General features: G+C 45.9%; 1 protein-coding gene across 2 annotated transcripts in view; it reads right to left on the reverse strand.

Annotated features, from left to right (window-relative positions):
- Nucleotides 1-11,264, reverse strand: part of PARP1 (poly(ADP-ribose) polymerase 1) — a 41,489-nt gene extending 30,225 nt beyond the window's left edge. Inside the window, exons 1-2 of one of the 2 annotated variants that reach the window (XM_027564617.1) lie at nucleotides 10,938-11,264; nucleotides 5,376-5,541 (exon numbers count right to left, since the gene is read on the reverse strand). In XM_027564617.1, coding sequence (XP_027420418.1) covers nucleotides 5,376-5,541; nucleotides 10,938-11,057 — 286 coding nt within the window. In that variant the 5' untranslated portion in view covers nucleotides 11,058-11,264. The remainder of the gene's footprint in view (nucleotides 1-5,375; nucleotides 5,542-10,937) is intronic. The other variant, XM_027564618.1, reaches the window with a different exon arrangement.
- Nucleotides 11,265-16,461: the final 5,197 nt, after the last annotated feature.

Here is a 16,461-nt window from a genome sequence, read left to right on the forward strand (position 1 = left end):
TGAACGTAGAGTATTGATATGAAAATTCCACTATGATAATTCCACTCATAACTCCACTTATGAGTATATACATAAGAGAACAGAAAACAGGGTCTGCATCAGATAAATGCACACCAATATTCACCAATGACCAAAAGGCAGAAACAACTCAAATGTCCACCAAAGAATGAACAGATAAATGAAATGTGGGATAGCCATATCACAGAATTCTTACCCAGCCTTTAAAAGGAAGGAAATTCTGACAGACGCCACATGAATGAACCCTGAAGACATGCGAAGTAAAATAAGTCAGACACAGATGGACAAATACAGTATAGGCCAAACCCAAAAGGATAAATACTGTGTCATTCCACGTGTATGAGGTACCTAGAAGTAATCAAGCTCACAGAGACAGAAACAGTGGTTGTCAGAGAGTAGGGGGAGGAGAAAAGAGTTCATGTTTCATGGCTATGAAGTAATACTTTAGGAAGATGAAAAAGTTTTGAAGGATGATGGTGTGGCTGCATAGCAGTGTGAATTGCACTTAACACCACTGAAATGTACACTCAGAGTGGTAAGCACTGTGTTATGTATATTTTATCACAAAGAAAAGGTGACTGAACATTAAAAAAAAAAGTATTATACTTAAGGTAGAAACCTTTTTCTGCAGGAGTAAAAACCCACAAACACACAAGCATCAATGTCTGAATAGAAAAACATTTTCTAATAAGACACCCTGCAATATTAATGATAGTTCTTTCTGAATTACAGGATCTGGGACAATTTAAAACTTCTTGTTCTCCAAAACAGCCTGGAGTCACAATCATAGGTTAAACTGGGTCAGTTCACAAGAAGGCAGAGAAATGAGAATAGAGTCTCGGGAGATAGCCTTCAAAGGATGATTAAAAAATAAAATCGACCATTTGAAATCTAAAGGCATCTCAGCAAGTTGAGTTTGTGGATACTGACCAACTGACCACAGCTTATACGGAGAGTCAGGAGACCCAGAACAGCCAACGCAATATTGAAGAGGAACAAAGTCAGGGAACTGACACTGCCTGACAATAAGACTCACTGTAAAGCTATATAATCAAATCAATGTGATGCTGGCGAAACTGATAAATAAGCCAGAACACAGTCCAGAAGTATACCCACACAGACACAGTCACTTGATGTTTGATAAAGGAGCAAAGTCAACTCAGTGGAGAACAGACAGCTTTTTCAACAAGTGGTGCTGGGACAATAAGACATAAATGTGCAAAAAAATTTAATCTAGACAGATTACATCTGTGGCAAATAATAACTCAAAATGGATCACAGACTTAAACGTATTGATTAAACATAAGACTATAAAACTTCTAGAAAATAACATGGGAGAAAATCTAGATGACCTTGGGTATGGTGCTAAGTTGCTTCAGTCATGGCTGACTCTGTGTGACCTTATAGACTGCCAGGAGACTGCCAGGCTCCTCTGTCCATGGGATTCTCCAGGCAAGAATACTGGAGTGGGTTGCCATTTCCTCCTCCAGGGGATCTTCCCAACCCAGGGACTGAACCTGTGTTTCTTAAGTCTCCTGCATTGGCAGGTGAGTTCTTTACCACTAGCACCATCTGGGTATGGTGGTAACTTTTTATTTACTTATCGATTATTATTATTCTTAAAGTTTTTTGGCTGTGCCTTACAGCATGTGGGATCTTATTTCCTCGACCAGGGATTGAACCTGTGCCCCCTGCATTGGAGGCGCAGTCTCAACCACTGTACTGCCAGGGAAGCCCCTGGTGATAACTTTTTATAGATGGTACCAGACCCAGTACATAAAAGAAATAATTTATAAGTCAGACTTTATTAAAATAAAAAATGTCTACTCTGTGAAAGATAGCACCAAGAGAATAAAAGATATAAGCCACAGACTGAGAGAAAATACTTGCAAAAGGCATATCTGATAAAGGACTGCTGTCCAAACTATACGATGAACTCAATAAAATGACGTGAAAAGATGCTCAAAATCATATGGTACTTCTTGCTATTCAGTTGTCAAGTTGTTTCTGATTCTCTGTGATCCCATGGGCTGCAGCATGGCAGGCCTCCCTGTCCCTCACCACCTCCTGGAGTTTTCCCAAGTTCATGTCCATTGAATTGGTGATGCCATCCAACCATCTTATCTGCTGTTGCCCTCGTCTCCTGCTGCCTTCCATTTTTCCCAGCATCAGGGATTTTTCCAATGAGTCGGCTCTTCGGATCAGGTAGCCAAAGTACTGGAGCTTCAGCTTCAGCATCAGTCCTTCCAATGAGTATTCATGGTTGATTTCCTGTAGGATTGAATGGTTTGATCTTCCTGTTGTCCAAGGGACTCTCAAGAGTATTCTCTAGCACCAGCTTGAAAGCATCAGTTCTTCGGCACTGCTTTCTTTGTGGCCCAACTCTTACATCCATACGTGGCTACTAGAAAAAGACTACAGCCTTAACTATACAAACTTCTGTTGGCAAAGCGATGTCCTTGCTTTTTAATACACTGTCTAGGTTTGTCGTAACCTTCCTGTCTTCAAGAAGCAATCGTCTTCTAATTTCATGGCTGCAGTCACCGTGCACGGTGATTCTGGAGCCCAAGAAGAGGAAATCTGTAACTGCTTCCACCTCATCCCCTTCTATTTGCCATGAAGTGCTGGGACCGGATGCCATGATCTTGGTTTTTTAAATGTTGAGTTTTAAGCCAGCTTTTTCACTCTGCTCTTTCACCCTCAAAAGGCTAAGTTTCTCTTTGCTTTCTGCCATTAAAGTGGTATCATTTACATATTTGAGGTTGTTGATACTTCTCTTAGCAATCTTGATTCCCGCTTATAACTCATCCACCTTGGCATTTTGCATGATGTGTTCTGCATATAAGTTAAACAAACAGGGTGACAATAACCAGCCTTGTCATACTGCTTTCTCAATTTTGAACCAGTCAGTTGTTCCATATAAGGTTCTAACTGTTGCTTCTTGACCTGCATAGAGGTTTCTCAGGAGACAGGTAAGATGGTCTGGTATTTCTATCTCTTTAAGAGTTTTCCACAGTTATGAACCACAAAGTCAAAGGCTTTAGCATAGCCAGTGAAACAGAGGTAGATGTTTTTCTGGAATTCCCTTGCTTTCTCTATGATCCATGAGTGTTGGCAATTTAACCTCTGCTTCCTCTGCCTTTTCTAAACCCCAGTTGAACATCTGGAAGTTCTCGGTTCACATACTGTGGAAGGCTGCAGGATTTTGAGCGCAACCTTACTAGCACGGGAGATGAGCGCCACTGCCCCGTAGTGTCAACACTCTTTAGTACCGCCCTCCTTGGGAACTGGGGTGAAGCCTGACCTCTTTCAGTCCTGCGGTCACTGCTGGGTTTTCCAAATTTGCTGACATGTTGGCTGCAGCACTTTAATAGCATCATTTAGGATTTTAAATAACTCTGCTGGAATTCCATCACCTCCACTAGCTTTACTGGCAGCAGTGATTCCTAAGGCCCACTTGACTTTACACTCCAGAATGTCCGGCTCTGGGTAAGTGACCACACTATTGTGGCTATCCAGGTCATTAAGATCTTTTTTGTCCAGTTCTGTATATTCTTGCCATCTCTTCTTGATCTCTTGTGCTTCTATCAGATCTTAACGTTTCTGTCCATTATTGTGTCCATCTTTGGATGAAATGTTCCATTGCTATTTCCAATTTTCTTGAGGGGCTCTCTAGTCTTTCCCCTTCTGTTGTTTTCTTCTATTTCTTTGCATTGTTCACTGAAGAAGGCCTTCTTATCTCTCCCTGCTATTCTCCTGAACTCTACATTCAGTTGGGTAACCTTTCCCCTTCTCCCTTGCTTTTTGCTTCTTTTCCTGCCTCAGCTATTTGTAAAGCCTCCTCAGACAACCACTGTGTCTTCTTGCATTTCTTTTTCTTTGGGATAGTTTTGTTCGCTGCCTCCTGTACAATATTACGAACCTCTGTCCACAGTTCTTCAGGCACTCTGTATACTAGATCTAATCCCTTGAATCTATTCATCACTTTCACTATATAATCACAGGGGATCTGATTTAGATCACAATGGACTGGCCTAGTGGTTTTTCTCACTTTCTTTAATTTAAACATGAATTTTGCTGTAAGGAGCTGATGATCTGAGCCACAGTCAGCTCCAGGTCTCGTTTTTGCTGACGTATACAGCTTCTCCAACTTTGGCCACAAAACTGTAATCAATCTGATTTCAGTGTTGACCATTTGGTGTTATCCAGGTGTAAAGTGTCTCTTATGCTGTTGAAAAAGAGTGTCTGCTATGACCAGTGCGTTCTCCTAGCAGAATTGTGTTAGCTTTGCCCATATGGTACTAGGGAATTGCAAATTAAAATAAGATACCACTACAAATCTATTAGTTTGCCAGAATCCAAAACACTGGTAACAAACATTGGTAAGGACGTGGAGTAATAGGAACTCTGATTCATTACTGGTAGGAATGTAATGGTCAAGCAAGAAAGCTTGCTATCTAAAGATACTCTTACCATACAATCCAGCAACTGTGTGCCTTGGTATTTAGTATTTATCCAAATGACTAAAAAACTTATGTCCACACAAAACCCTGCACGGGGACATAGTTTTATTCATAATTGCTAGAACGGGCTGCACTTGAGGTGTCCTTCACTAGGTGAATGGATAAACTGGTGCTTCCAGACAGTGGAATATTCGGTGCCCCAAAGAAACGTTATCCACCTGTGACAAGATATGCAGGAGCCTTACGTGTGTATTACCCAGTGAGATAAGCCAATGTGAAAAGGTTACATACTGTGTGAGTCTAATGACACAATATTCTAGAACAGATGAAACTATGGAGATAGGAAAAACATCAGTGGTTGCCAGGGGTTGGGAGACAGAGGGACGAACAGGTAGAATGCAGAGGAATTTTACAGAGTAATGGAGATACTCTGTATGACATTATGATGATGGATATTTGTCATTATACATTTGCTCAAACCCTTACAGGAAAGATGTACACCACCACGACTGATGGCTAATATAAACTCTGGACTTTGGCTGAACCGATGTGTCAATGTAACTTCAGCTGCTGGGGCAAGTTGATGGTGGAAGAGGTCACACCTCTGTGGAAACTCTCCACTTTCCATACTTTTTGCTTAATTGTGCTGTGAACCTGAAACTACTCTAAAAGAGGGTCTAGTAAGATAACAACCACAGCAAATTTAAAGGCTACATTTCAAGCATCTAGAAGGAACATATCCCGCACCCAACAGGACAAGTCTGGGTCACTGAATGCTGCTGGAGTAACGGGAGAGTGAGCTGAAGGACCTACTCTTTGCTCTCACAGAGCGGGCCCCTACCCAGGAAGCTCCAGGGTTGGGGCGACCCCCGCGCCTCCCCACTGCGCACACACCTGTCGCTCCGCCAGTCTCGGCCATCTTCTTGATCGTCTGCTGGTCATCCCAGCGGAGCTCAGAGAACCCCTCCACCTCGACATCAGGGTGCCAGATGGAGAAGCCGACCTTCCAGAAGCAGGAGAGGTGGTACCAGTGCGGGATTTTCCCATCGAACATGGGCGACTAGAAGGGCGGAATCAGAGGCGGAAAAGAGCCGTGAGCCTCAGGTGCGGCCCTCAGCACCAGACATCCCAAACCCCCTTGCTTATCTGTCAACAGAGGACGGCACCCACCCCTCAGCTGAGGAAGCTGCCTTGCCCGCCATGGGACAGGCACCAGGCCATCCTGTGGGGCTGACCGGCACTTCAGCTTAGAGTTCAGCCCTGAGCGCAGATACCAAACTTGCCACTGCGTTTCAGTCGCAAACTCAGCTCAGAACTCGGTGAAGGCACAGGAGATGCCAGTCCTGCATCCTGGGCACCTCCAAGCGGAAGAGGCCCCGCCACCGCCAGGGCCTGCACAGCCCCCAGGGCTCTGTGCACCTAGGACAATGGGGAATGAGTCCCTGATAAGCGCCAGGCTGAGCAGATGTGTCAGAGAAGTGTCATGCTGGCAGCAGCCACGCAGATGTGCACGGAATGAAGGACTTCCATGAGGGAGACTCAAAGGGACCGGCTGAGGGGCGCCCCACCCCCAGGAGTTGGAGTGACCCTGCTGCCCACCACCCACCATGGGACACCCCACAGCTGTCTGAGGAACCAGCACCCTCATTTCACAGTCTCATGGGGGTGCGGTCAGACATGCAGCAGGTGATTCAGCCCCCGTTCTTTCCACTACGCTGCTCTACGTCTCTTGGCAGGAAGAGGTACTTAAAAATACACAAACGGTTCTTCTGACTGACTACCCCAAACATCTGCTTTGATAGGACATAAATCTAAATGTCAAGCAGATGGCATAAAACAGCATTAAAAATAAACACCAAGCAAAACGTTTAGGATGGAGTTATGCGGACACAGAAAGTGCTCGGGAAAAGCAGGGATGAGCTCTCCCAACTGGCCCTCTCCTACTAGGTAAGCAGCCTCTCTCTGGGTTTTATAGACAGCACTGAATAAAATACAGGGATAATGGCTGGGGCACAGGACTCAGGGTCGCGCAGCTTAGGTTTACAGCAGCAATGGCTGTCCTCTGGGCTTCCCAGCTCTAACCAGAGCCAACAGCACTTCCTCAGGTCCCATGACAGATGCCCCTTCCCATAACTCCCCAGAGTTAAGATCCATTTGGGCTATTATTTGATCAAGGCCTGTGCCCTGCATCGGGTCAGGAGCTGCCAGAGGCGCCATGCAACGCCTGTCTTGCCAGCACAGTCACGGCAGGCACTCAGAACGTTTGCGGGGTGCCCCAGGTCTGGAGGGAAGAGGAAGAAAGGAAGGATGGAGGGACTCCTGCTGTGGGAAAGATGCTCACTCCAAGACAGCCCTCCCCATCCACACCCAGTCAACAAATGGCATTTCAGAGAACAGACTCGTGTCCTGGCTCTTAAACGTTCACCAAGGCAGCCAGCACATCCTTAAGCACCCGGACGTCTTGTTACAGCATCTGCAGTGGCCTTGACTTGGCTCTGCATGCCCTGGAACCCCTCTTTAAGCCTCCTCTAAGTGCAGAGGGAGGGCCCTAACTCATGGCTCTGCCCGCCGCCCCCCAACCCCGGAACCTACGGCCACAATTTCTTCCTGGCTCTCTGAGGCCCCCACACTTGCTCCTTTAACTTTGGCCTGAGTGCTGTGTCCCCAGCCACCGGCACAGTGCCAAACATAAAAAGTCTCCACCAGGATATACTCATGGCACAAACTCTGGGACTGCTGAGGCCGCTGGTCTCCCTCCAGAGGAAAGAACCCTTGATCAACACAAAGCTTTATACTTAAGAACTCAGGACTGAGGATGAGATGGCAAGAAACTAACCAGACCAAGGTCACAAGACTACTGCCTCACCAGGCAGCCGCCCCGCTGCTGTAAGGAGCAGAATCCTTGGCTGTAGACTCAGCAAACATGAGGGCCCACCACGCACCAGGGTCCTTACCCAGCCACCTCAGGCTGCTTCCTGAGAAATGGGCTATAAAAAAGAGGCCACACCAGGGCCAGGCTACCCCAGAGAGTGCAGAACCACTGTTACCAGGAAGAAAGTCAGCAGGGTTTCCTGCAGGCCCTCCCAAGAACAGCAAGGTCCGGTTCATTCCCCTCCAGGCTGCCCCAGGGCCTGCCAGCTAAAGTATCAGGTATTGGATACTCCTCCGCAAACAATCCTCCCACACAAATGTAAAAGAAGGTATTTAAATCCAAAGGGGGTGGGGGTGGGGGAAGAAAGGCTTCTTTTTTCTGGCCTTCACCAGCTCAGCCTACAGGACCTACAAAACATTTGTGTTAAAACTCCACCCTCAATTACCATTAGAGAAAAAAAATCACACTTAATTTTAATTCCTTCACTAAAAGTAAACAGGAGAGCCCAGAATGTTACACTTTGTTTAGTTTAGAAGAGTTTACTCAGTGGAACCCTCTGGACTAGAGCCAACCAGCCTCTTCACTCCTCACCCATGTCCCAGTAGAACAGGGTCCTCTCTGACTGTCCAGTGAAGCCTATGGATGTCCCTTTCTCTGACTAACATTTTAAAATGCACAATAAAATACGTAAGTTCACAAAGGAAATCAATGGTATTAAAATAATTATGAAAACATTTAAAAAGTTTACTGGGATACAGTAATCTACAAGTCGCTCAGTCCAACTCTTTGCAACCTCATGGACTGTAGCACACCAGGCTTCCCTGTCCTTCACCACAAACTTTAAAGCATTAAATAACAAGATTCAGTACCGCTTTAATTACTACTATAATCTTATTGCTAACAACTACTGTAATCTTGTTGCCATGTTATGCCACGCTTAGTTGTTCAGTCATGTCCGACTCTGTGACCCGACAGACTGTAGGCTGCCAGGCTCCTCTGTCCATGAGGATTCTCCAGGCAAGAATACTGGAATGGGTTGCCATGCCCTCCTCCAGGGGATCTTCCCAACCCACGGATCGAACCCAGGTTTCCTGCACTGCAGGTGGATTCTTTACCGTCTGAGCCACCAGGGAAGCCCACAATCTTGCTGAGACGAGTATAAATGATTATTTTTAAAAATCCCCAACATCTGTTAATGATATGAAAATAACTACTGCTGATGACAGAAACCGCAGTTACTGTCACTGTGCCTTTGCTTTGGGGCTTACATTCATAAATGCAGAAAGTAATGAATTGTAACCGAAGTCCAGGGAAGACAGCAATCTTTTCTCATTGAAACTCATGGACCTCTTGAGTTCTACGTGCCATCCCACAGACTCCAGGTTAAGAGCCCCTGCATTAATGGGGACTTCACGAGATCAGCAAGCCACCCAAACGTTAGGATGAAATGAAAAGACGCTCTGGGGGAGATAAGGCTCCTCAAACAGGAGGCCTTGTCTACTCCTCCATCCTCAACTTTCTGCCACTTCTGTGGTGAGCTCCAATTTGGCACCCACCATGCCAAGGGCACCCATCAGGTGGCACTCACCCCAGCACAGCAATGTTTACCAGTCATCACCCCTTTAACCAAATTGGGAGCTCCCGGAAATGGAGTCTGTCCTTGTGCCCCTGGTACTTAACACCATGCCTAGAATCTAACTGGTGCTCAGTGAGTGTTTACTAAGTGATAAGTGTTCAGTAGTGAGCTAGGTGGCCCTGAGAATGATACTAAGATGACAATGCCAACCCCTGTCATATTGTTGGAGCCTGTCAGGCTCCTCTGTCCATGTAATTTCCCGGGCAAGAATACTGCAGTGGGTTCCCATTTCCTTCTTCAGGGGATCTTCCAGACCCAGGGATTAAACCTGCATCTCTCAGGTCTCCTGCATTGGCAGACAGGTTCTTTACCACTAGTGCCACCTGAGAAGTGACATACTGTTGCTAATTCTAACTCCCAGATGGATCAGGATCTGTTTATTGGACTTTAACCTTCGTTTTTCATTGTTCGTTACTATAATCATATAAAATAATCTGCTTCCGGGCACCCTGTCCCTCTGCCTAAAGGGATTAACACATACATCCCCTCTCTAAGGGCTCCCCTGGTGGCTCAGATGGTAAAGAATCTGCCTGCAGTGCCGGGGACCCGGGTTGGATCCCTGGGTCGAAAAGACCCCCTGGAGAAGGAAATGGCAACCCACTCCAGTATTCTTGCCTGGAAAATCACATGGACAGAGGAGCCCAGCAGGCTACAGTCCATGGGGTTGCAGAGTTGAACACGACTAAGCAACTTCAGTTTCTTTCCCCTCCCTAAGGTTGGCCATTTCAGGAGAGATTTGCAAGAAAATGATCTTTACTTTCTGAACTCCTTCCCCTCTGTGTCCTATAAAAGAAGCTGGCATCCAGATCCCAACAAGACAACTGACTTTAAGACAACAGTCTGCCATTTTCTCAGTCAGTTGACTTTCCAAATAATGAAGTTAGTATTCCTTGCTTCAATTAGCCTGTCGGGCAGTAAGCAAATTGAGCTGGGACTTGGTAACAATATTATGAAATGAGATAGCCTTAGTACACACTGGTACCCATTCCCCTACACCACCTAACTACCGCAAATGCAGCAATACCACCTAGTCATTCCTAAAATACCTACTGCCTCACCGGTGGAGGGAAATCAAGCTATCTTGACCATGAGCACTAAGCTTGGACAAAAGCTTTACCTTGGGGTGGGGAGGACAGGGCAGGTGGGAACTAGAATTACACAGACAGACGGGAGCTTTTTGGAAGCTTAAAGTGGCAGGAATCTCTCTGCCCTGGGAGGGGTCTTCAGACACACCACCTCACTTCAACAACTCTCCTGGCCTGCTCCGAAGCCTTAGGGACCACCGGAGGGAATCTTGACTCTATTAACAAGCCCAGATGAGAATCACTACGAACCACTCTTACTCAAACCGGATAGCTACAAAGACGACGTTCTGTGAACTTGGAAAGTTTGGGGGGAAATGTTAAACCATAACGTAAGCCAAAAGTGAACGCACTGTACTGAAATGACATCGACTTGCATAGTTTTGCATAATTAATTAAAAAAAAAGAGTGAGCGGGTGTTGAAATGATAGCCAAAAATAGATTTAAAAAAATCCAAATCGTCACTTGCCAGTCGCCACCGTCAATGTAGGACAAATATCTTCCAAAACAAGGTAGGTCAAAACCAGACAGACTAGCCTCAAAAAACCACGAGTCAGTTTCCTTCCCGAAACGTATGGCAATAAAATAAACCCAGAATTAAGGACAGAAGCGGCTCCCAATTTTCACAAAGTAAAAGGCCCCACCGGCTCCAGACCGTATTTCCCGGGCTTTTCCTGCAAGATCAGCAAAACCTGACGGAAGAAGGGTCCACCCGGCGGGCTTGTCCCGCGATAGCAGCTGTGCCCGCAGGCCCCGCGCTGGCTGGGAGCGGTCGGCCAGGCCCACGGCTCCGGGCCGGCCCTCCCCCCACCCTCCTCGGACGCGCGAAGGCCCGGCCGCGCACAAAGCGCCCCATCCGCCCGCACCTGCACCATGAAGGCCATCCGGATCGAGTCCTTGGGGATGCTCTCTTTGCATTTCTTGCAAGACGCGCGCCCGCTCTTGGCGTACTCGACCCGGTAGAGCTTGTCTGAAGACTCCGCCATCCTTCTACCGCTCACAGCTCCGGAAGCCCGACGCCGCGACCAGGAGACCCGCTGCTGCTACTGCCGTCTCAACCACCGATCCGCTACCCGGCGGCCAGGCGCCTAGAACCGCCGCCGCCTCCGAACACGCCGCGTAGGCCACCCGCCGCTCCCGATAGATTGCTGATGCCTGGCGGCGGGCACGCCCCGGCGCCCGTGCGCAGGGGCGGGGCCGCCGGCGCGCGCGCCCCCTGCCGGCCGGGGGTGGGGGCGGTAGTTCCCCGGCGCCTGCGGCTGCGCGACCTCCCTCCGGGATGCTGGAGGCAGAGGCCCGGCAGACCCTTCGCCTGCAGCCCTGGGAAGGACGGGGTGCCAGTCCTTTCACCATGTGTCCCCTTTCACTGTTTGTCCCCAGGAAGGCTTAAGTGTTTTCACAGCTGATTCCAGCCAGATCTGGAAGGGGCTGGACTAGCTGGGGAAAGTCCTTTGGCAGCCAGAGGACCTGGGCAGGCCTTCGCCTGGGCTTGACTGCAGTCTGCGGACCATTGGGACCGAATATTAACTGAAGTCTAGCATCGCCTTCATATGGATTTTAATGCATGGATACAAAGTTCGGGAGTCTCAGCAATAGTTATCACAGCACTGTCATGTCACTTTACAGTTGTTGGGGATGTAAACTACAAATTGGCACTTACCAAGAGCATTGCCAATGACAACAACAACAGAGATTGAACCCCATGCTGCTAAAGCTATTGACCTTCAACAGCCCTGAGGGAGTTCAGGGTGGAGTGAGGCACTCTGTGCTCCAGGGAATCTGATGGGACAGGTCTTTAGATAGTTGGATGTGTTGAGGAACAGATTTTATGATCTCAGTCCTTGCCTCTCCTCATATCTAGAGAAGCACTAAATCCCTTCATGGTGACATCAGATCCTCATGACTAACAAAAACCCTTTGTAAAATGAGTGTTTCATGGCAGTGAACTCCCCCTTCACCAAAACCTTATATATTGACTTTCCCCCACTGCTGCTTTGGAGCAGTCTCAGAGCTATCTGAGATCCTGCCTCCCAGGCTGCAGTCCTCATTTTGCCCCAAATAGAACTTAACTCACAACTCTCAAGTTGTACATCTTTTTTTAGTCAACAGGGAGAACTCAGTATTAAGCTCATCACTACTTAAATTTCAGTCACTGAAAGATCTGCCTCCCTGCTAAGTCACTTCAGTCGTGTCTGACTCTGTGTGACCCCACAGAAGGCAGCCCACCAGGCTCCCCCATCCCTGGGATTCTCCAGGCAAGAGTACTGGAGTGGGTTGCCATTTCCTTCTCCAGTGCAGGAAAGTGAAAAATGAAAGTGAAGTTGCTCAGTCGTGTCTGACCCTCAGCAACCCCATGGACCTCCGTCCATGGGATTTTCCAGGCAAGAGTACTGGAGTGGGTTGCCATTGCCTTGGGTCTTGTTATTTAATGTAGAACTGTATATACCTGGTTTCTTTTTCAATTCTATGCATTTTATTTTATTCATCTAAAACATGATTATAATGGAATATGCTCTATTTGAGAATATTCCATTCTATAGAGGAAAAGAAAAATAAACAAGATGAATGAAACAAAACTTGTTAAACATACAGAAGGAAAAAGCCAGAAGTTTTTGAGATGCAGATGTTGAGTAGGCTAGTAGGTTGTGAGACAGACCTAGGCAAGAAGCTTAAGTAGTGACCTGTTTGATATGTTACATGTGAATAGAGTAAGTGGAATATACGATGCAACAAATAAAAGAATTTTACTTGGAGGGTAACCAAATCAACAGGCATCATCATCTGACCTCTGGGTTGACAAGTGTGTCATCCCTAATAGCCACTCACTGGTAATAATGTTGTGATCCCATTCTGGCTTCCATGTGCTCTGCTCAAGAACCACAGATAAAACCCACGTCTGTTCAGCAGGTTATTGGCGAGCTACGTCTGCGGCCAGGTGTGCTTGCCCCTGTGTCTTTCTGATAGGTGACTGTGGGTTGGCTCCAGGTACTTACTCTCTGTTGAATAACTTTGAATATCTTCAATTCCAGTCTTCATAACCCCACTGTCAGTCTCAGAGAGAGACAGAACAAATGAACATTGCAAGATCCCGGGTTTAGATGACGTGCTCCATCTCTCCTCCAGCCTGTCCTGGGTATGTTATCCACCCCATGTTGTTCTCCTTGCTGCAGAAGATGTCAATTAGGTGTTTCAAATTGATTTAATAAGCCCTGCAATTCAAGCATCTTAGTCTGTGGAGCTTTCTGTTCTGTGACTTCTCAGATAACTTGCCTGATAGTGTATCTGGAAGCTACTATTGCATTAGAGGCTCATAGACTTCACTGGATTGACAAATGGGCCTTGGGTGCACACACAAAGGTTAAGAATCCCTGCCTTACATATATCTGAACGAAACTATAATTTGAAAAGATACACGCGCTCCTATGTTCGTAGCAGAACTGTATACGATAGTCAAGACGTCGAAACAACCCAAATATCCATTGACAGATGAATGGAATGGAGTATAAGCCATAAAAAAGGATGAAATAATGCCATTTGCAGCTACGTGAGTGGGCCTAGCAGTAGTTTAGTAGTTTAGTTGCTAAGTCGTGTCCGACTCTTGGCGACCCCATGAACTGTAGCCTGCCAGACTCCTCTGTCCATGGGATTCTCCAGGCAAGAATACTGGAGAGATAATTATATGAAGTGAAGTGAGAGACAAATACCATATATCACTTACATGTGGAGTCTTAACATATGATGCAAATGAACTTACATATGAAACAGACTCACAGACATAGAGAAGGGATTATGCTTGCCAAGTGGGAGGTTGGATTGGAAGTTTGCAAATGCAAACTGTTATATATAGATTGAATAAATAGCAAGATTTTATCTGATAGCTCAGGGAACAATATTCAATATCCTGTAATAAACCCTAATGGAAAAGAATATGAAAAAAATTTGTATAACTGAATCACTTTGCTGTACAGAAGAAATAAGCACAATTTTGTAAATCAACTATTGGAGAAGGCAATGGCAACCCACTCCAGTACTCTCGCCTGGAGAATCCGGTGGACACGGGAGCCTGGTGGGCTGCACTCCATGGGGTTGATTCAATTTACAAAAAGGTGAGAGGAATTCCTGCCCAAGAACACTAAGGAAAGCCAGGTATATTCTACCCCTCTACTCGATATTTCTGTTTGGATATCTTACATGGACATCCAGTAATGTCCAAAACCTCCCCCAGTGCTTTCTACCTCGGCAAATGGTCCATGGTCCTCTGCATTGCTTAGGCTAAATGCTTCGTAGTCAGACTTGATTCTTTTTCTATTCCATATCCGATCCGTCGCTGAATGTTGACTTCCTGACCTCCACAGTCTCTCAGTATCTTCCCATCAACATAGCACTGGTTTCAGGACCGCCTACATATTTGGCGGTTCTGGGAGAGTCTCCTTCCATGCTGGCCCTTTTACATTCTTTTTCTGCCCATGAAAGCATGTGAGGTCACTTTAGATCTCATCCTGTGTTACTTCCACGTCCAAAACCTAAAGGCTTTTCATCACACTTGGAATAAAATCCAGAGTTCTTCCTATGGCTGAATCTGAGCTCTGGCTGCTTCCCTGACTTTGTTGCCATCATCTCCTGAGGGCTCCCACTGTCCCAGCCACTCTGGCTTCCTGCATGTTCCTCAAGCCCACCCCCACCCACCCAAAAGTTTTTACCAGTGAGCACAAGCCTCACTCCCTGTCTTCATTCAGCCTCTGCTCACATGTCTCTGTGACCACCCCAGCTAAGATACTTCATTTGTACGCTATCTTCATCTTCTTGCCCTGCTTATGTTCTTCTTTGCACTTATTATTTCTAAGCATATTTCATATACATGTATATGTTTATTGTCTGTCTCCTTTACCAAAATGTAAGCTCCACTAGGGCAGCGATTTTGCCTGTTGTAATATCCTGAGTGCACAAGCACTCAAAATATTGGTTGAGTGAATGAATGAATGCACGTTTGGTACTTCCTTTGCAGAGCCCACCTGTTTAATGAGTTTAATGACATGAGTTTGAGTAAACTCCAGGAATTGGCAAGGGACAGGGAAGCCTGGTGTGCTGCAGTCCATGGGGTCGCAAAGAGTCGGACACAACTGAGCAACTGAACTGAACTGATAATGCCATAAAAGTTTTTTTTTGTTTTAATTAATACACTATTATATTTACTTAGAAGCATTTAGACTGTCATGAAACTGTTATAACTCCCCCTACCTCCAATTACAGGGGACAATTCAGTAACAGAACAACTATTTCCTATAAGCTGCATGAGAGACAACTGAAAAAACAACCATGCACCTATATAATTAATTTGTCCTGGGCGCCAACATGAAGCTGGTTTGAATTCCCATGCTGATTTACAACCAAAAGTGATACCAGGTGAGGTTGGTGGCCATGAAAAATAGCACCAGTACAGGGCTGTCTAAAAACTTATTGGGGAATTCTTGTTAACAATAATCCCCCACCCCCAAAAGGGGCAGTTTAAAAGAAAATCTTACAGTTTTACATTTCAGTTTTTTTTCAATTTAAAAGGAATGAATTGTGTCCAGGGAGGTTAACTGCTTGACAGAAAAGAAAGAAGAAAAAAAAATAAAAGCTGCCCTAGAACTATTTCATTCATCACTAATCATTACCTTCGACTTTGTTGTCTTTATCTTCCTCCTCTTCATTTATCTCTCCTTCATTGTCTTTCTCTCTCTTTTTTTTCTTGTTTGGATCAGCCTTGACATCATCTTTTTTTTTTTTTTTTTTTTTTGCCGTATCAGCCTTCCTTTGGCTCAGGATGCAGCAAGATCCTTTCGGTACTTTTCCTGCCACAGTGCAGACTCCTTTTCAGGCTGCCTGCCATCTGCAGCACTGTCTCTCACATCTCTCCCGGTTTCTTTGCATCATTGCCAGTAGACGGACCAGGATCCTCTTTGGTTTTGGGGTGGTACACCAAACACAAGAAACCGGCCAAAGGAGGCTTTTTGGGTGGTTGGAAACCCTGAACTTTTTGTTTCCATTTTGGGAGAAATAAAAGTTTTCATATCTGTTTGATAAGGGGCCTTGTCCACTCTTGACTTTTTCCTTTCTCTTCGTCAGACAAGGCTTTCCACATTTCTGAGCATTTTATAAGATTTTTTTTTTTTCCCCCTTGGTGTGGACCATTCTTAAAGTCTTTATTGAATTTGTTACAATATTGCTTCTGTTTTATGTTTTGGTTTCTTGGGCAATAAGCCATGTGGGATCTTAGCTCCCCAACCAGGGATCCAACCTGTACCCCCTGCATTGGAAGGTGAAGTCTTAACTTGACTGCCAGGGAGTCCCCTTTCTGAGCATTTAAAGAATAACTTGAGAATGACTGAAGCATCTGGATGGATTTTC

This window comes from Bos indicus x Bos taurus, chromosome 16 (assembly GCF_003369695.1).
Source record: "Bos indicus x Bos taurus breed Angus x Brahman F1 hybrid chromosome 16, Bos_hybrid_MaternalHap_v2.0, whole genome shotgun sequence".
Taxonomy (NCBI): domain Eukaryota; kingdom Metazoa; phylum Chordata; class Mammalia; order Artiodactyla; family Bovidae; genus Bos; species Bos indicus x Bos taurus.